General features: G+C 48.0%; 2 protein-coding genes across 2 annotated transcripts; both read right to left on the bottom strand.

The window, feature by feature from the left end:
• Positions 1–10,484: 10,484 nt before the first annotated feature.
• On the bottom strand, positions 10,485–14,884 carry LOC126527990 (solute carrier family 22 member 6-like). Its single transcript, XM_050175832.2, has 2 exons — positions 12,914–14,884; positions 10,485–11,340 (listed from the first exon to the last, which is right to left on the bottom strand). The coding sequence occupies exons 1-2, from the start codon at positions 14,383–14,385 to the stop codon at positions 10,857–10,859; spliced, it is 1,956 nt and encodes a 651-aa protein (XP_050031789.1). The 5' UTR covers positions 14,386–14,884; the 3' UTR covers positions 10,485–10,856.
• A 2,148-nt stretch (positions 14,885–17,032) lies between these two features.
• LOC126527979 (uncharacterized) lies at positions 17,033–21,664 on the bottom strand. The gene is made up of 2 exons (XM_050175819.2): positions 19,830–21,664; positions 17,033–17,851 (listed from the first exon to the last, which is right to left on the bottom strand). Exons 1-2 carry the CDS (start codon positions 21,593–21,595, stop codon positions 17,548–17,550), a joined length of 2,070 nt encoding a protein of 689 aa, XP_050031776.1. The 5' UTR covers positions 21,596–21,664; the 3' UTR covers positions 17,033–17,547.
• Between the last annotated feature and the right edge of the window lie 1,782 nt (positions 21,665–23,446).

Here is a 23,446-nt window from a genome sequence, read left to right as displayed (position 1 = left end):
AATTTTTCGGGGAAAATTATTCTGCGCCTAATCGTTTATTTATCGCGTTAAACGGCATCAGGGCAAGCCCGGGGACTCATATATGCCGAGAACGAGCGCGTTCGAGCCACTTTATTTTTCGTCGGCAAAATGATATTTTCCTGGGCTATATTGGCTTACCATTTTTTTCAATTTTTCGGGGAAAATTATTCTGCGCCTAATCGTTTATTTATCGCGTTAAACAGCATCAGCGCAAGCCCGGGGACTCATATATGCCGAGAACGAGCGCTTTCGAGCCACTTTATTTTTCGTCGGAAAAATGATATTTTCCTGGGCTATAGGCTTAGCATTTTTCAATTTTTCGGGAAAAATTATTCTGCGCCTAATCGTTTATTTATCGCGTTAAACGGCATCAGCGCAAGCCCGGGGACTCATATATGCCGAGAACGAGCGCTTTCGAGCCACTTTATTTTTCGTCGGAAAAATGATATTTCCCTGGGCTATAATAGGCTTACCATTTTTTCAATTTTTCGGGGAAAATTATTCGGCGCATAATCGTTTATTTATCGCGTTAAACGGCATCAGCGCAAGCCCGGGGACTCATATATGCCGAGAACGACCGCTTTCGAGACACTTTATTTTTCGTCGGAAAAATGATATTTTCCTGGGCTATAGGCTTAGCATTTTTTCAATTTTTCGGGGAAAATTATTCTGCGCCTAATCGTTTATTTATCGCGTTAAACGGCATCAGCGCAAGCCCGGGGACTCATATATGCCGAGAACGAGCGCTTTCGAGCCACTTTATTTTTCGTCGGAAAAATGATATTTTCCTGGGCTATAGAGTTAGCATTTTTTCAATTTTTCGGGGAAAATTATTCTGCGCCTAATCGTTTATTTATCGCGTTAAACGGCATCAGTGCAAGCCCGGGGACTCATTAACGCCGAGAACGAGCGCTTTCGAGCCACTTTATTTTTCGTCGGAAAAATGATATTTTCCTGGGCTATAGAGTTAGCATTTTTTCAATTTTTCGGGGAAAATTATTCTGCGCCTAATCGTTTATTTATCGCGTTAAACGGCATCAGGGCAAGCCCGGGGACTCATTAACGCCGAGAACGAGCGCTTTCGAGCCACTTTATTTTTCGTCGGAAAAATGATATTTTCCTGGGCTATAGGCTTAGCATTTTTTTCAATTTTTCGGGGAAAATTATTCTGCGCCTAATCGTTTATTTATCGCGTTAAACGGCATCAGTGCAAGCCCGGGGACTCATATACGCCGAGAACGAGCGCTTTCGAGCCACTTTATTTTTCGTCGGAAAAATGATATTTTCCTGGGCTATAGGCTTAGCATTTTTTTCAATTTTTCGGGGAAAATTATCCTGTGCCTAATCGTTTATTTATCGCGTTAAACGGCATCAGTGCAAGCCCGGGGACTCATATACGCCGAGAACGAGCGCTTTCGAGCCACATTATTTTTCGTCGGAAAAATGATATTTCCCTGGACTATAGGCTTAGCATTTTTTTCAATTTTTCGGGGAAAATTATCCTGTGCCTAATCGTTTATTTATCGCGTTAAACGGCATCAGTGCAAGCCCGGGGACTCATATACGCCGAGAACGAGCGCTTTCGAGCCACTTTATTTTTCGTCGGAAAAATGATATTTTCCTGGGCTATAGGCTTAGCATTTTTTTCAATTTTTCGGGGAAAATTATTCTGCGCCTAATCGTTTATTTATCGCGTTAAACGGCATCAGTGCAAGCCCGGGGACTCATATACGCCGAGAACGAGCGCTTTCGAGCCACTTTATTTTTCGTCGGAAAAATGATATTTTCCTGGGCTATAGGCTTAGCATTTTTTTCAATTTTTCGGGGAAAATTATCCTGTGCCTAATCGTTTATTTATCGCGTTAAACGACATCAGTGCAAGCCCGGGGACTCATATATGCCGAGAACGAGTGCTTTCGAGCCACTTTATTTTTCGTCGGAAAAATGATATTTTCCTGGGCTATAGGCTTAGCATTTTTTCAATTTCTCGGGGAAAATTATTCTGCGCCTAATCGTTTATTTATCGCGTTAAACGGCATCAGCGCAAGCCCGGGAACTCGTATATGCCGAGAACGAGCGCGTTCGAGCCAATTTATTTTTCGTCGGAAGAATGATATTTTCCTGGGCTATAGGCTTACCATTTTTTTCAATTTTTCGGGGAAAATTATTCTGCGCCTAATCGTTTATTTATCGCGTTAAACGGCATCAGGGCAAGCCCGGGGACTCATATACGCCGAGAACGAGCGCTTTCGAGCCACTTTATTTTTCGTCGGAAAAATGATATTTTCCTGGGCTATAGGCTTAGCATTTTTTTCAATTTTTCGGGGAAAATTATTCTGCGCCTAATCGTTTATTTATCGCGTTAAACGGCATCAGCGCAAGCCCGGGGACTCATATACGCCGAGAACGAGCGCTTTCGAGCCACTTTATTTTTCGTCGGAAAAATGATATTTTCCTGGGCTATAGGCTTAGCATTTTTTTCAATTTTTCGGGGAAAATTATCCTGTGCCTAATCGTTTATTTATCGCGTTAAACGGCATCAGTGCAAGCCCGGGGACTCATATACGCCGAGAACGAGCGCTTTCGAGCCACTTTATTTTTCGTCGGAAAAATATTTCCCTGGGCTATAGGCTTAGCATTTTTTTCAATTTTTCGGGGAAAATTATTCTGCGCCTAATCGTTTATTTATCGCGTTAAACGGCATCAGTGCAAGCCCGGGGACTCATATACGCCGAGAACGAGCGCTTTCGAGCCACTTTATTTTTCGTCGGAAAAATGATATTTTCCTGGGCTATAATAGGCTTACCATTTTTTCAATTTTTCGGGGAAAATTATTCTGCGCCTAATCGTTTATTTATCGCGTTAAACGGCATCAGTGCAAGCCCGGGGACTCATATACGCCGAGAACGAGCGCTTTCGAGCCACTTTATTTTTCGTCGGAAAAATGATATTTCCCTGGGCTATAGGCTTAGCATTTTTTTCAATTTTTCGGGGAAAATTATCCTGTGCCTAATCGTTTATTTATCGCGTTAAACGGCATCAGTGCAAGCCCGGGGACTCATATACGCCGAGAACGAGCGCTTTCGAGCCACTTTATTTTTCGTCGGAAAAATGATATTTTCCTGGGCTATAATAGGCTTACCATTTTTTCAATTTTTCGGGGAAAATTATTCTGCGCATAATCGTTTATTTATCGCGTTAAACGGCATCAGCGCAAGCCCGGGGACTCATATATGCCGAGAACGACCGCTTTCCAGACACTTTATTTTTCGTCGGAAAAATGATATTTTCCTGGGGTATAGGCTTAGCATTTTTTCAATTTTTCGGGGAAAATTATTCTGCACCTAATCGTTTATTTATCGCGTTAAACGGCATCAGCGCAAGCCCGGGGACTCATATATGCCGAGAACGAGCGCTTTCGAGCCACTTTATTTTTCGTCGGAAAAATGATATTTTCCTGGGCTATAAGCATTTTTTCAATTTTTCGGGGAAGATTATTCTGCGCCTAATCGTTTATTTATCGCGTTAAACGGCATCAGAGCAAGCCCGGGGACTCATATATGCCGAGAACGAGCGCGTTCGAGCCACTTTATTTTTCGTCGGAAAAATGATATTTTCCTGGGCTATATTGGCTTACCATTTTTTTCAATTTTTCGGGGAAAATTATTCTGCGCCTAATCGTTTATTTATCGCGTTAAACAGCATCAGCGCAAGCCCGGGGACTCATATATGCCGAGAACGAGCGCTTTCGAGCCACTTTATTTTTCGTCGGAAAAGTGATATTTTCCTGGGCTATAGGCTTAGCATTTTTCAATTTTTCGGGGAAAATTATTCTGCGCCTAATCGTTTATTTATCGCGTTAAACGGCATCAGCGCAAGCCCGGGGACTCATATATGCCGAGAACGAGCGCTTTCGAGCCACTTTATTTTTCGTCGGAAAAATGATATTTCCCTGGGCTATAATAGGCTTACCATTTTTTCAATTTTTCGGGGAAAATTATTCGGCGCATAATCGTTTATTTATCGCGTTAAACGGCATCAGCGCAAGCCCAGGGACTCATATATGCCGAGAACGACCGCTTTCGAGACACTTTATTTTTCGTCGGAAAAATGATATTTTCCTGGGCTATAGGCTTAGCATTTTTTCAATTTTTCGGGGAAAATTATTCTGCGCCTAATCGTTTATTTATCGCGTTAAACGGCATCAGTGCAAGCCCGGGGACTCATATATGCCGAGAACGAGCGCTTTCGAGCCACTTTATTTTTCGTCGGAAAAATGATATTTTCCTGGGCTATAGAGTTAGCATTTTTTCAATTTTTCGGGGAAAATTATTCTGCGCCTAATCGTTTATTTATCGCGTTAAACGGCATCAGCGCAAGCCCGGGGACTCATATACGCCGAGAACGAGCGCTTTCGAGCCACTTTATTTTTCGTCGGAAAAATGATATTTTCCTGGGCTATAGGCTTAGCATTTTTTTCAATTTTTCGGGGAAAATTATTCTGCGCCTAATCGTTTATTTATCGCGTTAAACGGCATCAGTGCAAGCCCGGGGACTCATATACGCCGAGAACGAGCGCTTTCGAGCCACTTTATTTTTCGTCGGAAAAATGATATTTTCCTGGGCTATAGGCTTAGCATTTTTTTCAATTTTTCGGGGAAAATTATCCTGTGCCTAATCGTTTATTTATCGCGTTAAACGGCATCAGTGCAAGCCCGGGGACTCATATACGCCGAGAACGAGCGCTTTCGAGCCACATTATTTTTCGTCGGAAAAATGATATTTCCCTGGACTATAGGCTTAGCATTTTTTTCAATTTTTCGGGGAAAATTATCCTGTGCCTAATCGTTTATTTATCGCGTTAAACGGCATCAGTGCAAGCCCGGGGACTCATATACGCCGAGAACGAGCGCTTTCGAGCCACTTTATTTTTCGTCGGAAAAATGATATTTTCCTGGGCTATAGGCTTAGCATTTTTTTCAATTTTTCGGGGAAAATTATTCTGCGCCTAATCGTTTATTTATCGCGTTAAACGGCATCAGTGCAAGCCCGGGGACTCATATACGCCGAGAACGAGCGCTTTCGAGCCACTTTATTTTTCGTCGGAAAAATGATATTTTCCTGGGCTATAGGCTTAGCATTTTTTTCAATTTTTCGGGGAAAATTATCCTGTGCCTAATCGTTTATTTATCGCGTTAAACGACATCAGTGCAAGCCCGGGGACTCATATACGCCGAGAACGAGCGCTTTCGAGCCACTTTATTTTTCGTCGGAAAAATGATATTTCCCTGGGCTATAGGCTTAGCATTTTTTTCAATTTTTCGGGGAAAATTATTCTGCGCCTAATCGTTTATTTATCGCGTTAAACGGCATCAGCGCAAGCCCGGGGACTCATATATGCCGAGAACGAGCGCTTTCGAGCCACTTTATTTTTCGTCGGAAAAATGATATTTTCCTGGGCTATAGGGTTAGCATTTTTTCAATTTTTCGGGGAAAATTATTCTGCGCCTAATCGTTTATTTATCGCGTTAAACGGCATCAGTGCAAGCCCGGGGACTCATATATGCCGAGAACGAGTGCTTTCGAGCCACTTTATTTTTCGTCGGAAAAATGAAATTTTCCTGGGCTATAGGCTTAGCATTTTTTCAATTTCTCGGGGAAAATTATTCTGCGCCTAATCGTTTATTTATCGCGTTAAACGGCATCAGCGCAAGCCCGGGAACTCGTATATGCCGAGAACGAGCGCGTTCGAGCCAATTTATTTTTCGTCGGAAGAATGATATTTTCCTGGGCTATAGGCTTACCATTTTTTTCAATTTTTCGGGGAAAATTATTCTGCGCCTAATCGTTTATTTATCGCGTTAAACAGCATCAGCGCAAGCCCGGGGACTCATATATGCCGAGAACGAGTGCTTTCGAGCCAATTTATTTTTCGTCGGAAAAATGATATTTTCCTGGGCTATAGGCTTAGCATTTTTTCAATTTTTCGGGGAAAATTATTCTGCGCCTAATCGTTTATTTATCGCGTTAAACGGCATCAGCGCAAGCCCGGGGACTCATATATGCCGAGAACGAGTGCTTTCGAGCCACTTTATTTTTCGTCGGAAAAATGATATTTTCCTGGGCTATATAGGCTTAGCATTTTTTCAATTTTTCGGGGAAAATTATTCTGCGCCTAATCGTTTATTTATCGCGTTAAAACGAATCCGCGCAAGCCCGGGGACTCATATATGCCGAGAACGAGCGCTTTCGAGCCACTTGATTTTTCGTCGGAAAAATGATTTTTTCCTGGGCTATAGGCTTAGCATTTTTCAATTTTTCAGGGAAAATTATTCTGCGCCTAATCGTTTATTTATCGCGTTAAACGGCATCAGCGCAAGCCCGGGGACTCATATATGCCGAGAACGAGTGCTTTCGAGCCACTTTATTTTTCGTCGGAAAAATGATATTTTCGTGGGCTATAGGGTTAGCATTTTTTCAATTTTTCGGGGAAAATTATTCTGCGCCTAATCGTTTATTTATCGCGTTAAACGGCACCAGCGCAAGCCCGGGGACTCATATATGCCGAGAACGAGCGCTTTCGAGCCACTTTATTTTTCGTCGGAATAATGATATTTTCTGAGCTATAGGCTTACCATTTTTTCAATTTTTCGGGGAAAATTATTCTCGGCCTAATCGTTTATTTATCGCATTAAAAGGCATCCGCGCGAGCCCGGGGATTCATATATGCCGAGAACGAGCGCTTACGAGACACTTTATTTTTCGTCGGAAAAATGATATTTTCTTACCCGCCGTGGTTGCTCAGTGGCTAAGGTGTTAGGCTGCCGAGCACGAGCTCGCGGGTAGGGTGGATAGAAGGGGAGGTGTGAATACCGGCGGCGCAAACGTGACCCCACAGCGCACCGATGCCGCGAGGCGGCGCTGTTGACCAAGGCGGGGTAAGCACGCAGCCGAAATGAGCGCCTCGCCAGCCTCGCGTCGGCTGCATCTCCACCACCGAAGTGAAAGTGAGCCCGTTTCAGGTATCCCGCGCTTTCTGCGAGCGTCAAAGAATGAATCTTTATCATGAAAACAGTGTTATGTCAGCCCAAATCATTATTACTCCTGTGAGTTTTACGGGCCCTGTTCGCACTGTATCGAGATTCAAACGCGTTTTGTCTGTGCGCATTTCGTGAGCTGGCTTTGGGTGTTAGGAGCTAGTGGGGGCTTCGAAATAATTTCGACCACTTCGGTTTCTTTAACGCGCACTGACATCATACGGCACACGGGCGCCTTGCATATCGCCTCCCTGAAAATGCGACCGCCGTCCTCGAGATCAGCAATCACCCTATGCGTGCCGTAAGACCTGTAAACTGCAGACATTACCTGATAAAGTCTGGACGTATTTATAAACCACTTTTTATCTGCGCTTGCAGACCTGTAGCATGTCATTTTGACGCTCATATAAGGAATTTACTATGATTGCAGACAGTGAAGCAACAGATCTGGTCATGTAATCGTTTATTTACAAATGAGCAAAAATATTTATAACACAAGGTTTCAGTGTTTCTTCTCACTGCTCTGCTGACTGAAACTTTTAAGCAAAAAGTGAATACTTGTGAGGCAATAAAAACGTATAACTGAGGCTGACAGGGTAGCAGAATGGTCTAGGCAACCAATTTTTGATATTTAACCAATTGACTGCAAAATCTCGGCCACAGCTTTGGCATGCTAGTGTGTTACACTGAATTAAAAATTATGGGGTTCTACGTGCCAAAACCACTTTCCGATTATGAGGCACGCCATAGTGGAGGGCTCCGGAAATTTTGACCACCTGGGGTTCTTTAACGTGCACCTACATAGATATAAGTACACGGGTGTTTTCACATTTCGCCCCCATCGGGATGCGGCCGCCGTGGCCGGGATTCGATCCCAGGACCTCGTGCTCAGCAGCCCAACACCATAGCCACTGAGCAACCACGGCGAGTGTTACACTGAATAAACGAGGGAGTTTCTTTTCAAGGGCATTGTCCAGCTTATAGAACGATTCTGAGGGATATAAAAGGCCCTCAAGGTCCCACTCTTTGGATGCCTCTGGTGGAAGCTCTCTGGGGATATTGCCTTTATGGTGCTTCGTAGTCTTCACAATGTGTGGGCAAAACACGCCTTCTCGCCACATAACCTGCAATGTAATAAACTAGCCGTGCGTCGCTGCGGTGCTCAACATAACTTTGGTGCAGCATCTCGCCCTCGAATGACGGAATGGCGGGAGGAACTCCAAAACAGGCGACGAGACCAACTGACAGCGGAGGGCGCAGGCCAGCGCGGGTGTACCACGCCGTAATACCACGCTGCGAGCAGCAGCGCCACGTTCCCCCTGGTGGCATCGGTGCGCAAGGGGGTCACGCGCGCCCGAAGGAAAGCGCCGCCGGTATTCACACCTCCCCTTCTAGCCACCCTATCGCGGGATCGAATCCCGGCCACGGCGGCCGCATTTCGATGAGGGCGAAGTGCGAAAACACCCGTGTACTTAGATTTAGGTGCACGTTATAGAACCCCAGGTGGTCGAAATTTCCGGAGTCCCCCACTACGGCGTGTCTCATAATCAGAAAGTGGTTTTGGCCCGTAAAACCCCATAACAACAAATGATATTTTCTTGGGCATGAAAATATCGTTTCAGCCAAGATATTTAACTCCCCTCTAAAGCGTTAGTTCTTATTTTACTCCCCGCGCACGTGCTGATGCCGATTTACGCGCTAAATAAACAAATGAGCCTAGATTAATTTTATCGGGAAAATAAAAAAAGTGAAGGCTATAGCCCATGAAAATATTGTTTCAGCCAAGTTATTTAAGTTCCCTCTAAAGCGTTAGTTCTTATTTTACTCCCCGCGCACGTGCTGATGCAGATTTACGCGCTAAATAAACAAATAAGCCTAGAATAATTTTCTCGTAAAATACCGGGAGAACCACACGCAGACACTTTTGCAGCCGCACTGATTATTTTCAAGGGTGTTCGTTCAACTCGAGCAGAGGTAATTAAGCTCTTTTACTGATAAAGAAATCGTCGGCTTTACTGGCACGTGCGCTTGAAATATGGTGCGATAACCCCGGAAGGTCGCCGGATTTTTCGACCCATGAGCCACCTAAGGTTATTGGTGTAATAAGTGGTTATGCGCAGATAGGTTTACGCACACACACACAAAAAGAAGGAAACAAGAAAACGAAAAGAAATAGGCAAGTGCTCGTTACAGTGACGCCGTAGCAGTGTTCACACAGTGAATCGCTCGTGCTGAAGGAGTGCTGACGCCGATTCCCGCAATGAATAAACGGACCTGTGCCGATGTGCGCTTGTAGTGGTGCAGATGCTTCGGATGTGTGCTTCAAGTTTGGGGGTGGAAATACATTTGTTGAGGATGAAGGGGAAAGGGGAGGCTTTCCTTCACCCCCTCCCCTCCGTTTTCGTGGACCGGGGTGCCCTCAGTTTTACGCGGAGTCTTTCGAGGAAGCAATGAACCTGGTTTTAAGGCAACTGCGCCATTTCCGTACGTTTTATGGCTGACACGCGAGAGGACTCTGTGGGACAGAAGACAGTTAATATGGTTACACGGCGCGGATTCTCGTTAGGCTTATTCCAGCCATGTTCATTCGTGCAGCGAACACGTAGTTGAACTGAAAGCCGTGCAAGTTGGTACCCAGTCACATTCATACACGGTTTGCGCTTGACACACGCGGACGAAGGACAGGCTTCCGAAGCCGCTGAGCAAGAGGTTCAACAGCGACGCGATCGCTCCGACAGCGCGTATCGCAGTCTTCAAAGGACCCACGACAGTCGCAACCCAGGGTGTGAAAGCTGCAGAAGGCGTACATTCAAGAGAAAGAGGGGGAAACTTACGGAACGACTCTCTGTCCGGGTCGTCGCTGTTGCTGTCCAGCTCGGCCCCTGTTAATTTTGTCGGTTATTGTGCACAGGGCTCAGACCATCGCGTCTGTCCACCATGGCGAGAGTTTATTAACCCCTTGAATAGCCGTATAAATCAGGGTCATCTATACAGACAACTCTGGATTCTCCATACATCTCAACTTCAGTACTGCAATGGTTTTCGAGAGCTAGACGACCTCCATAACACTTGGGCCCAGCAGAGGAGGAGTGTGCTGTTGCGCCATCCCATCTGTCATAGCCGGTTGAGAGTACTTCAGCTTGGGTACACTTTAGCGCATTCAATCGATTAAGTTGCTGTTGATTTGTTAATGAAATTTGCTTTATATTCGATATGCAAGAGTGATAAGTAAAAAAGCCTCATAGTCACTGTTTACAAAGAAGTGAACTTCCTTCTGAACTGAAAAAGATATTTTAAGGATGTGCAAATCAGTAAGAAATTCCAGCCACTTACCTCCACCTCGCTGTACACTATACATGATATAGCTCGACCAAAACCAGCAGTCTGCTGTTCAAGCTATAGCAAGCGCCATGCGACGAGGCACTATTTCAAACCTTCCTGTGTTTTATTTCAACAAGATTTACAGCAAAATGAAATACAATAATCAAAGCTTAATTAGCAGAAAACGTCGATCAATACTCGCCGCGCCCACCTTTTCAACCCGGCGTTCTGCAAAAGTTACACGGTGCGATGTTAAAACACATGTGCCACTCGCGCATGATGGCGGCGAAGGCGGAAAGACACGCATCTTCGAAAACATTTCTTTATGCTAATATCTCGACTGGTCACTAAGAAAAACGAGGAACATTTCGTACGTATTTAGCATGAATTAGTCGACTAAGGAGATAAAAGCTTTAGGTGCGCTCATTAGTTCAGCGCCCCCCCTCCCCCTCCCTCGTCGAAACTTCTCAAACAACGCTACGGCCTCGTCTTGGACGTCTTGCGTCTTCTCTTGCGCCTCGTTCGGGGCGGAGCCGAGTCCAGCGTCTCCTGCATCACCCTGAGCACGTCCCTGTCGGTGCCGCTCGCTTTGCGGACGTCGGCGATGCCGCGGCTCGTCTCGGGCAGTCGCAGGAGCACGGCGACGCCGCCGAACACCGCCGAGCCGACGACGGCGAAGCCGAGGTCCTCGCGGCCCACGTCCTCGAGCATGGCGAGCGCCGAGGCGGCCACGGCGCCCAGCCGGCCGCACGCGTAGGCGCCGCACAGGACCGTGCTGCGCACGCGCGTCGGGAACAGCTCGGCCACGTACAGGAAGTTGGCCGGAGCCAGGGCGCGCGCGCAGCACTGCGCCACGACCAGCAGGGCGTCGCCCACCACGCGCGGATTGGCCGAGATGGCGACGGCGAAGAGGAGGCACGTGCCACCCAGCAGGGTCATGGCGGCCACCAGGAACTGGAGCCTGCGGAGACAAGCGCGATGGCCAATTGCGGCGCGCCGGACGGGTGAAACTTGGCGTGGCTCCGCAGTATACGGTCGACCGCCTTTGGGTTCGAAGTGCCTGGGGCCCCTGAAATTACTCTTTGTAGAGGTCACTTCGCCCGAAGAGGCCGCGCACCACACAGCTCGCAGTATAACCGGGACAGAATTATTCCTTCGTTATACAGGTAATTTCGTTGTAGCGGAGTTTGTTATAGAGGTGCGCTCGACCGTACACGGTTACGAAACGAACATATCTCGTGGAGAATTTCGTATAACCGGGACATAATTATTCTTTCGTTATAGAGGTCGTTTCATTGTAGTGGGTTTCGTTACAGAGGTGCTCGACCGTATACGGTTACGAAACGAACGTATCTCGTGGAGAATTTCGTAAAACTGGGACAGAATTATTCTTTCGTTATAGAGGTTATATTTCATTGTAGCGGGTTTCGTTATAGAGGTGCTCGACCGTATACGGTTACGAAACGGACATATCTCGTGGCAAATTTCGTACAGCTCGCAATATAACCGGGACAGAATTATTCCTCCGTTATACAGGCCAGTTCGTTGCAGCTGCTTTCGTTATAGAGGTGCTCGACCGTATGCGGTTACGAAACGAACATATCTCGTGGCGAATTTCGTACGTTGCACCAATCACGCCGCGCGCAGGACACCGCCCAGCTGGAAAATCACCAGACCGCGGTCTAATGTATTCTAGTGTGCTGCAGCGCTACTTGGTGCACGCACCTAAGTAGTTTGATGCCACCTTGTGTGCTAACTGACGCAGAGTACACTGCTGTGGGTCTACCTGCTGTTGTGCACATCACTGTGGTACCCACAGTGTTTGCTTAGTGGCTTTGGTGTTGGATCCAATCCGAGGCGCTTAACCCCATTTCGATAGGGGCGAAATGAAAAAAAAATATGCAGGTCCCACGCACTGTGGGAATCGATATAGCGAAGCTTTCTGTGCTGGTTGCTTTGATTGACGATAATTGGCGGTGATGTTGACGGCGAAAGCCTAATTTCTTCAACGTTCAGTCTAATACGAAAGTGGCGAGTTGATGTTAAATCTTACCTTGCGTGCACCACTGCTGCTTGTCTGCGTAGTGCACAGAACACAAAGGGAGAGGTGTTTGCTTGAGGCGTTGTTGTGCGCCATATTTCATAACCTCCGAGAGGGTTGAGCTTTGTCACTGCCTCACATGGCAAATCACATCGTGGCAGAAGCATTAAACTTGGATTGGATTATGGAGCTGTACGTGCCAAAACCACAGCCAGATTATCTGGCTTGCCGTAGTGGCGGACCCCGGATTAATTTGGACAAAGGGGTGTTCGTTAACGTGTCCCTAAATCTAAGTGCATGAAGGTTTCATTTCCCCCCCAGTGGAAATTAGGCTACCGCGGTTTGGGATCGAACCCGCGACCTCGCGCAATGCCATATTAAGTTGATGATGATGACTGCGCAATATGTGTCGTCGTTCCGTACGTAATACGGAGATTCGCTTAAAGCAACGGACTGCCTTAAATGGTGTGCGATAATAAGCGTTGTCACCCACCTGCCCCAGGTCATGAGCGCCAGGTACATGACCACGTATGAAGGCGCAGACAGGACGACGGACACGATGCTTATTGTCGCGTCCTTGCGCATCCTGCTAGACCAGGTGAGGCCGTAGATACCCAGCATCAGCGTGAACGTCACGACGAACACTCCGGCCATGCGGGCGCCCCTGGCTTCCGCGCCGTGCGCGACCGCGGGCGACGAGGTGCCCTCGCTGCGGTTGATGTCGGCGCGGAGCCTCTGCATGGCCTGCCTGGCCGTGACCCGGTGCACGTCGTTCACCCTGGCGGCCTCGAGCATGATCGCCTCGGCCTCGTCGACCCGGCACAGCACCAGCAGCCAGGCGGGAGACTCGTGCACGGCGCACGTCGCGAGCACCAGCAGCACCGTCGGCGACAAGATGACCACCTGCAGCACGGTCCAGGAGAGCGGGAACACCGCCAGAATCAGCAGGAACACGTCGACCAGGAAGACGCCCAGCGAGCAGGAGATGCCCACGTAGAAGACGCGGTAGGCGAGCGGCACCACTTCGTAGAGAAGAATCAGGGCGACAACGAAGACGGTGCTGGCGCAGGCCGAATTCACGAACCTGGCCGCCAGGTAAAGCCAGTAGGAGCGCGTCAGGCAAGTGCACACGGTACTCAGCAGTAGCACCGCGACGCCCGACGCGATGACGAGCTTGCGCCCGTACGTGTCCGCCAGGCACCCGGCGACCGGCACAATGAACAGGGCACCGCTCATGTAGACCGCGTTGGCCAGGGACAGCAACCACGTCCGGTGGCACACCAGGTTCCAGAAGCTCCTCGCGGACCGGTGCGCTTGAGCGGCGTCGTAGTCCCACGCGTCGCACTCGACGGTCTCGGTGTCGTTCGGCTGGTGACCCGGACGGACGTACGCGAGGCACTCGCTGGGGCTCCCCGCGTCGTCGACGGGAACGCCGACGTTCTTCCAGCGGGCGGTGGAAAGGTCGGCGAACTTCGAGGGCGGTCGGCACCAGTGGTCCACGGGTCGAGCAACCAGGGAGGACGACTGGCTGTGGCAGTGCAGCACCATCAGCGTCAGCACGACGAAGCAACAGAGGAGACGCTGGAAGTCGCCGTGGCCGTAGATGGTGGTGCCGCACTCAAGCTGCTGCTGCTGCTGCGTGCCGCCGACGTCTCGGTCCTGTGCGCCGCTGGTCGCGGGCTCGCTCGACAGTTGCTTCGGGGTCCGGATCGCTGGGCCTTTCCTGCTGGGAGTGCCGCTCATGCTCCTAGGCATCTTCGCGGCAGTCGCTGGGGTACGGACAGCGAACGATTCGTAGCGGTCGTCGCAGGTTACAACAATGCGTAGCGCGCGCTGGTGTTCCACTGCGTGGGCTCGCTCGCTCGAGAGTTGCTGATGACGATGGCTACGGCTTTTTAGCGAATGACGCCACAGCTGCCGGGAATAATCGCGGCCTGTGCTGCTGATAATCGTGATGGTTTTCATACTATGGCACACAACCACAGCGGAACGTTTGCTCTGCTAGACCAGTTAAAGTCGGGCCGCGTCCTCCTCTGAGTTGCGGCCAGCTCGGCGCCCACAAGACATAAATAAACGAGCTCTACTGGCCACACAACAAAAAAAAAAGGTAGACTGAAGAAGATGGCGCTTGCAAAACGTGCATTAAGCGTTCACTATTTCGTTGTGGCTTCAATTCAGGGCTTCAGTGAGGCCAATCCCACACGTGGCCCCATTGGAGGCAATGAAAAGTATACACACAATAAAAACATCACCATCATGGAAATTTTTTCTTTGAAAACGAAACTCTTTTTGGTTCTCGCTTGCTGCGTAGCACCACCTTAGGGCGGTTTTTCTTAAAAACATTTTCTTTTACCAACCTTAAACCCCTATCTATCCGAATGAAGTCGGGTAGCAATGATTATGTTCCAATCAATAACGGTGCTACACAGCATTATTACGTAAGCAACGTATGGTTTAAATAGGAGCGAATAAAGAGGATGTTGTGAGACCTCCTCACTCCACCCCCCCCACGTGTTGGTCTTAAAACAAGCTTCCTGGAGTGGCAGGCCCGTCGCAGCTCCTTCCCAGCACAGGTGAAGCCTACCGTTGCCTCCACATCACCTCTGAAAGAGAGATGAGGCAGATGAAGTACGATGATAACTTCAGTCATCGAGCGACGACTGCTTACCATCCGCAGTCCAACGGACTTACGCAGCGATTAAACAACACCGTCACACACACGAGCTCTATGTACATCGACGTCCAGCACAAAACATGGGAGCAAATGTCTTGCCTTACGTGACCATCGCGCATAATACCACGGTACAAAAAAAGATCGAGCTTCAGCCCAGTTCGTTTCGTTTAGAGCCGCGAAGTTCAGACGATGCCGAGCGCTATGCATCCGTGTCAAGACGTCGAGCACCAAACTACTGACGCCAAGGAATTTGATGAGAGCGCCGAGGAAGCTCGCCAGCTCGCGCAGCTGCACATCGGTCAGCAGGAACAAACAGATGCACGACGTTATAACATCCGCCAAAGACAGGTGTGCTACAACTCCGGAGACCAAGTGTTGGTGTAGACTGCTGTTCGCCGCCACGGCCTTTGTGAAAAGTTGCCGAGCCGGTATTTTGGCCCATACAAAGTGCTGCGCCGCATTTGTGACGTGAACTACGAAGTCGTTCCGGACAGCGCGACACAAACACGGCTTAGACAACCACCTAGCCCTGACATAGTTCACGTTGTGCGCATGAAAACTTGTGCTGCGCGGTCTTTATTATTTTTTTCTTCATTTATTCGTTTCTACATTTACCCTCCCATTTCCAGCTAATGTGGTTACCTCTCTTGAGACTGTCCGCATCCCGCTTCACCACTGCTGAGCTTTTGTATTTCCTGTAGCTGTCCCTGCGTTCTATGCGCGAGGACCTGCCTTGAGCACGTTTTTCCCCTTTCTTACACCACTTCTTGAGCATCGAGCCGATGCTCATTCCGAGGAAGGGTTTATCATGGCACCTGCAGTAGTGGGCACAATGCAAGAGAAGAGACAGGCAACGACAAGAAGAAAGAAGTAAGCGTGCTACTCACCCCACTCGATAGCTAGTCTCACCGCCGTGTTCTTAAGGAACCAGCTATCCTCAATAAACGTCGTCAGTTCCCTTTCAATACATGTGACAGCAAACACACACACTTACACATACATACATACATACATACATACATACATACATACATACATACATACATACATACATACATACATACATACATACATACATACATACATACATACATACATACATATACCTTCTTGCACATACGCCCACCATAAGCGACAAAAACATTTTTGTCAGCTATCAGTATATATATATGAAGTGCTACGCCCCCCACTCCCTGTCGTTCTTTCCAGAATGTTTTTCTTGATGTTTTGTTCTTAAGCATGAATCCATACAAACCATAGCCTAGTTTTCATCCTTTTCTGAGAGCACAGATTACTACACGCTTGGCATCCGTCCTTGTAAGCCATCTATAGCTGAATGTTCGCGGAGGTTCACCACGTGAATGAAGCAACACCGGGCAGCCGGCACAACCACAAGCGTGAGAAAAGCCGCAGAATGTCTTGCAGGAAGACAAAAAATGATACTATCTCGAAAGCTATAGGCACAAAGCATTGTCCTATGCGCTAATACTGCGGAGCATTTGCAACAAATGATTAAGGAACTTAGCAGAGAAAGTATACGAGTAGAGTTAAACATTCACATGCACAATACAAAGGTAATGTTCAATACCATGGCAAGAGAACAAGAATTTAGGATCATACGCCAATAAAAATCAAATTATTCCCAATTTCCAGGAAGTACAATCCGCTTCAATGCCAACAAATGCGCAATATGTGAATTATTATCCGGGCCTGTTATGTTAAAGCAACTAGGCCCTATGTCAGTGGTAGGAATCATGCCGAGATGGATAACTGAGAAATTCCAAATAAAGCAACTCATTTCACGGAACAAAAGGGTAAATCTTGTAAAATACCGTACCACACAAAAACAGTTCAGCACTCTTTGTTCATTCTCGACAATTTTTCACGAATATTCGCTCGCATGAAAACGTTAATGAAAACATATGCCTAGGTTCCAGATGGACATTTTATTGTAGCAGTGGCCATCGTCTATAGTCTATAGCGGTGGCCATGGATCGTCACTCATTTCTGTAGACATGCCTTTGATATTTGCCCATCGCAGTACAGAAACCCGTAAATCTTCAGCAGCAAAACGGCGACCAATCTCTTTCAATGGTCTAGTCCGCTCATGGAAAGGACCGCATACGCGCTGACAAAAATCGAAGTGTCCGTGCTACTATGTCATTGTATTTCAACCCCTGTAATAGCCCTACAGCGTGGACGACAGTATTAATAAATAAATGAAATGAAATGCAAGCTGCTCAGCCAATTCCGGTCATTGCACTTCCGGTCAGTTCTAACTCAGCCATGTGACTGCAACGGATGGCGCCGCACTCCCCGACAAGCGCCAAACTCGATCGCAGCTGCGCATTATGCAAACACGTACGCGCGCAATGGCTCACACTCTGAAACGAGCTATCAGGCCGTTGCTGAAGGTACCACCCATCGGTCCTCGCCGCAAGCTTCCTCTGCGCTCAGATATTTTCAATATGCCTAATGCTGCCCTTGACGTCGTCTGCCACGAGATAACGTCGTACGTTCCTCCAGCAGTCCTCGATCAGGTCGTCCAGTTGCATACGGCCGTCGTCGGGTGGATGGCAGACGACTCGCTCCCTGACGACTCCGGCGGCCCGCATGAATCCGTCCAAGGTTTCGGTTCTCTTCAGGCGTTCTCGCACCAAGCCAACGATTTCCGATTGGTCGATATAGGCCTGCCGAGCGACCTCGTCCAATAGCACAGGGTACCGGGAGACACGCTCCAGAGCTCCGGTGACGTACCTGCGCGTGACCAGTGATGTTTTTCTGAGTAACAGAAATTCTTGTGCGTTGCACCGTGGTAGACATGGTTCAAGTTTGTGAATTCGCAGGTGCATATTGGAAACTTGCGCACTGCTTCCTTGCGGTGTGTGTTAAGGGCGTTAAGCCCAGCAGCGACTGCTATCTGGGTTTGTACGAGGCCTCTAACTAACAAACAGGTCCCTAATACTCCCGATGGCTATGAGAACACGCTCGTACAGGTTCACTGCATCTTATGTATCGGTCGTCAGATTGGCAAATGTACGCCACTTTTTTAAAGCAGCAGCGAACTTTTCTCGAGGTCTGTGCAGACTTTCGTTTCACGAAAACAACGTCATCGCCCGACATGGCGGGCTCGCGGCAGCTGCTGCCTTTACACAACTGAAACATACACTGACGCACACAAGCGCATTTAATGCGTCAAAATGCCAAATTTCAATGCAAATAATAGTGCTAAATAAGGAACGACATGAAGGCACGCGTCTCACGTTCTATGTAAGCGTCTCAATGACATTTCAAAACGCTCAAGAACGCCGACATCGAACGCATGAATGATTCTTACCACTGCGTGTCTCATCTGATCGCGGGAGGTCGTGCCCAGTGCGGAACCACACGCTCATTCGTGTTCACAAACACTCGAACGCGTCACAAGCATGGATTGGCTTGAGACTGGCTCGTATTGTGTCTGCTTCGGGCAGCATACGCGAACGTATGCGCTCATCTTGCCCGTGCATCAAGTGCGGAATGCGCCAAATCGCTATAATAAATATTTCATCATGACTCGTTATTGCATACTACGTGCTGGAGCTCCTTGAGGCCAAACGTGATCATGTTTCAATAACGTGTGCGACAGCCCTGCGTGCCTGCGTCAAGACGTACTGTTAGCAGTTCTTCCAGAACTGTCCCGACTGCTTCTTGTTCATGATACGTAATTGTTCAATGAAATACCAATTTTCAAACATTTATTAGCCAATGTAAACATCTCCGCGCGTTCCGATCCAAGCTCTCGGACTGTACTCTTCTTTCACGGGTAATGGACATTCCAGTGGCATGTACTTGCGAACCTCATCGTAAATGCTTTCGCTCTCCTATGTCATATGTAAGTGGCCGCAGATACTTCGCTAACCTAGTCTGCTTCAAAAATGAAAAAGGAATATTTTTTTTTCAACGAGGGAGCTTCGCTCAACGCCTATTCCTGTTTTCTTTTTCTTTTTTGTTGTTGTTGCTGTTTATATGACAACTGTCGAAAGATGTCGAATTAAATGCGCTGCATCTAAAAGAAAATATGCAATTCTGCTGATTGCTGGGAAGACACGTCTGCTTTGGTCCTCAAGGGTATTGCGAAAATTGCCGGAAATTCTTAAATTGCGGAAAATCTCAATGAACATATTTGTAACGCAATCACAATCGAATGATAGCGCCTGCAATGACGCCAAGCTATGGCATTTATTTGGGCGAAACATGACCTATGTTTACAGTGCGATCTTGGACGACATGGTAACAGGTAATAAGATTTTTATAGGGCGCTACGGGCAGGGGAGACGAAAAAATAACAAAGAAGACAAGTGACCATGTTTGCTTTACTTGTTTCTTTGCATCTGACCGTCTCGTAGAGCGCTTTTGGTAAGTTTACGATGTCGTAACTTCGCACACATCACTGTTGGAAGAAGACCTAGCTCTGCGAGGTTTCGTTGGGAAGCTCTGGGGGTCCGTAGACGCTCAGGTTCCTATGAGAGCGGGTAATGGACGGCGCATCTATTTTTCTGAAAAATTTACGGTCCTGCAACGTAAGTGAAATATTTTACCAACGAACTTAGGATGTAGATTACGTTAAGAACGCTGGGAGGCCAGAAAAAGAAAATCAGGAAAGTGAAGGTGGTGCAGAAGAGAATTCTACTAGGTTGTGGAGAGAACCGCATAGTATTTTCTACATGTACGAGGCAGCCGTGGGTCACCTTACCTGTCGAAATGTGAAGCCTTCAAGAATCGAGCCGCTCGCGCGACGAGACCCGAGTTCCTCCGCGTCGCCTCGTTGACGGCGAACCAGTCTCCCGTCCTGTCCGCGTCTATGAAATAACCGCACACCACGCGCAGCAGCGTCCAGTTGTCCGCGATGTCCACCGAAAGGCGTCGAACGAAGACAGATGCGCCGTTGTTGGGCACGTCGATGAACTCGGCGAATCTGATGGTCCGGCTTCGTTTGAGCGAGTCGGCCAAGGCCTCGATGTCTGGCGTGCTAAGGTGCTTCGCGTAAACCCTCAGTTGCCTGAGGCTCTCGTTTCGAGCCAGGGACTCGGGTACGGCTGACCACCACGGGCTCGTTCCCTCGGATTCGACCGCGACGTCCCAGCCGACGTTAAGCGCGAGATGGCGCAGCGTGGTCGTCGAGCTTAAATATCGTGCAAGTGCCAGAAAAAGTGTCATCCTGCTCGACCACAGATCGATGCTCAGGTCAGTCACGTGTCGAAAGTTTGGCAAGACTCTCAAAGCGGCTACTAAGCGGTCGTCTGGTTCTTCTGCGGAGAGTTCTATCTTAGAGATTGCCTTGCAGTGCAGCAAGTCGACGTCGCGCGCGAAGGAGTAGAATGTGACGGAAACTTTTTCTTCCAAGCCGAGGCTTTCGACCTCTGCGTAGACGGGCAGGAACTGACGGTGGTCGAATTCCGCATTGATGTTCACCTTTTTCAAGTTTTCTTTATTCGGCAGCGCCCTAATGAACGAAGCCCACTCTGACGGCCGGAACGTCTTCAAGGGAAAGCTGACTTCTTGCAATGTGTCGTTTTTAATGAGTGGAGGGACCCAGCAGCTGTAAACCGAAAGCGGCCCGACCGCAGGATCATCTCTGAGAGAAATACTCAAGCTACTAATCACGGTGTTCTCCCTGATAAGTGCAGCTACTATTCCCGGGCTTTCCTCGTTTTCAATTAAACCGCCGATGAGGAGCTTGTCGATACTCCTGTTTTTCAGAATGCCTTCGAGAAGAGCCTTCTGCACAACCTCATTCGCCATTTCGACGGCCAAACGCTTTAGAGCCGTGGTCGTAGCAAGGTATTCGTTTAGGGCGTGCGGATAAGAGTCGCACATGATTTCGGAGTCTAGCAGATAGAGCTCTTTCAGCTTGTCTTTGTTTAATAGCAAGCCTGTGAAAAGCGTGTCCGCCACCGGTCCTATGAGCTGAAAGAAACTTAGGTATAGACTCTTAAGAGACGATGAAGCCTGCAGAAGCGTCGACAGCGCGGCTACAAATCCTTGTGGGGCAGCCTCGTATCTGATGCAGGATGCGCAGTGAAGCTCTTCGATTCTCGTCAAGGAGGGTATGACTTCGAAAGCGGCGTCCAAGGATTTCATATCCTGGAAGCGCAGTGTCACTGTCTTGGTCCCCGAGCTGTGCCGAAGAGTGTCAAGTACCGCGAAGCTTGTCACTCCGGCGACAGACAGCTTAAGACAGACACATGCTATACAGCGATGCGTTCTCAGTAACCATCCAATGAGGTCTGGGTGCTGTGGCATCCGCAGTGCATCAAAATTTCCAGTCGTTGGTAAGACGTCGGGAAAATTTTGCAAGAAAAGTTGGCCGGCAGTTTCCGGCATTTCTCGCAGTTCGAATTGGGAACCGTGAAGGAGCTCGTTCCAGGTCGACAGCTTGTCGACAATCTGGCACGTTTTGTCTTCACCTGCCGTGCAGGGCACGAAGAGGTCAGTGGCTCCATCTCCAGAGCCTTCCATCTCGTCACGTGCCCTGGCACGTCACTTCTAGCGCCACGGCTTGTGTTACTGCGACATACACGTGGGAGTTCGGCGGAGCCCCTGCATAATAGGAGGGTTAAAAATTGCTGGTTGCAGACCACATTGGACACCAAGAGATTGTTTTCCTTCCTTGTTTAGCCCCGTTATTAAATATTCAATTGTATGCACTTTGACAGCAGCCACCCACAACATGGTAAAACGGGCATCCCAAAATTTCAAGCTTGCACGTATCGCAATATTTGTCCCGACATGCAAAAATTTTGACACACACGCAGAACTAAAGCATGCGCTATTGCATCAAAATTAGGGCACCATTGACGGCGCCATAATACGTGATCGCTGCGTAAACAGGAACGACAGGAATCTCCCGTAGGCTCTAAGGCTCCCGTAGTGGGGCCGAAACGTCCTTTTTTTTTTTCTTTTTCAAAGATTGGTCGGCGTTTGATATTTCCCGCCATAAATTTTCCCGACCAGACGGGTTATCCGTCGAACCGTGGATTTCAGTGACAATCTATGAACCTACCCGCCGTGGTTGCTCAGTGGCTATGGTGTTGGGCTGCTGAGCACGAGGTCGCGGGATCGTATATATCCAGGCCACGGCGGCCGCATTCCGATGGGGGCGAAATGCGAAAACACCCGTGTGCTTAGATTTAGGTGCACGTTAAAGAACCCCAGGTGGTCGAAATTTCCGGAGTCCTCCACTATGGCGTGCCTCATAATCAGAAAGTGGTTTTGGCACGCAAAACCCCATAATTAATTAATCTGCGAACCTAAATCTGTACCCGACGGCTAACTGCAACAGACACCTAACACAAACATATTCCTCACCGTTGACACGGTTCAAGATAATTCCTTCCCAGCAATATAAGTTAATTCGGCAGAGGGACCGATTAAGCGCTATCTTCATAGAGCTGTAGTAATGGTATACCTATAGCTTCATAGAAGCTAGGTAGAGCTAGGAGCTAGAGCTGTGCCCACAATTATTGTTAAGACAACAGAGAACAACCCCGTTACATGCCCTTTCACAGCGAATTCGAGCGTACTGCACTGCCTTCTAAGTAATTAATTCGTTGCTAATACGAACGCATTCAACAGGGCCGATGGCGTCCTTCTTATGACGCTCGATCAATTTCATGGTTAAGTACAATGCGTTCGCCAATAGACTACGCCTCTTTTAGGTGAGCTAGGAGACCCGCTCGCTAAGACTACTGCTGCCGGATATGCTAGAAGAAGTGAAAAACGTTTGGCCGAACATTAGGCTCTGCGAACAACCGTCAAGTCTGATGCAGGTAATGAAATGCACGCACTGCGTTTAGATGCGTCCAGTAAAGTGTACAAGTTCTCACTCACCAAGGCAGCTTTCAACCACAGGATCATCGGGTTCTTGATTTCGTTTGGTTTGGTTTGGTGCCTTTAGTTATAGTACAACCCACTACGGGGGATTGGCCATGGATCGGGCGGCAGTGGGTTGAAAAAGAATAAATACCTAAATAGGATTTCGTTTTTTTACTGAAAATGAGATATTAAATTAATTCTAATCGTCAATAATAATTTTCATGCTATAGTTTCTTAAAGTTAGAAGTTAATATTTTCGGTTTCTTTCTTGACTAGTACCTTTTCGCTGTTCTTCTTCTTCCTTCAAAATTCTGGCACGTAACCCTTCAAAATTCTGGCACGTACCCACGGGGGGGGGGGATTGGAGATGGTTCGCCGTGGAAACATAATATGAACTTCTTGCTTCCCGCTAACATATTGATCTGCACTATCCATAATTAATTAATAGTGAATATAAATTATTTTCCTGTTTTCGTTGCGGAGTGGGAGGCGGCC

This window comes from Dermacentor andersoni, chromosome 9 (assembly GCF_023375885.2).
Source record: "Dermacentor andersoni chromosome 9, qqDerAnde1_hic_scaffold, whole genome shotgun sequence".
NCBI classification, from domain to species: Eukaryota; Metazoa; Arthropoda; class Arachnida; order Ixodida; family Ixodidae; genus Dermacentor; species Dermacentor andersoni.
The sequence above is the reverse complement of the archived record's forward strand: the minus strand, read 5'-3'. Positions and strand labels throughout refer to the sequence as shown.

Excerpts from the sequence above, each read along its gene's own strand:
- LOC126527990 (XM_050175832.2), bottom strand. The coding sequence starts at position 14,385 with ATGAAAACCATCACGATTATCAGCAGCACAGGCCGCGATTATTCCCGG. Across the intron at positions 11,341-12,913 it reads GCGCTCATGACCTGGGGCAG|GCTCCAGTTCCTGGTGGCCG; the intron begins GTGGGTGACAAC and ends TTGTCTCCGCAG.
- LOC126527979 (XM_050175819.2), bottom strand. The coding sequence starts at position 21,595 with ATGGAAGGCTCTGGAGATGGAGCCACTGACCTCTTCGTGCCCTGCACG. Across the intron at positions 17,852-19,829 it reads AAGGCTTCACATTTCGACAG|GTACGTCACCGGAGCTCTGG; the intron begins GTAAGGTGACCC and ends GGTCACGCGCAG.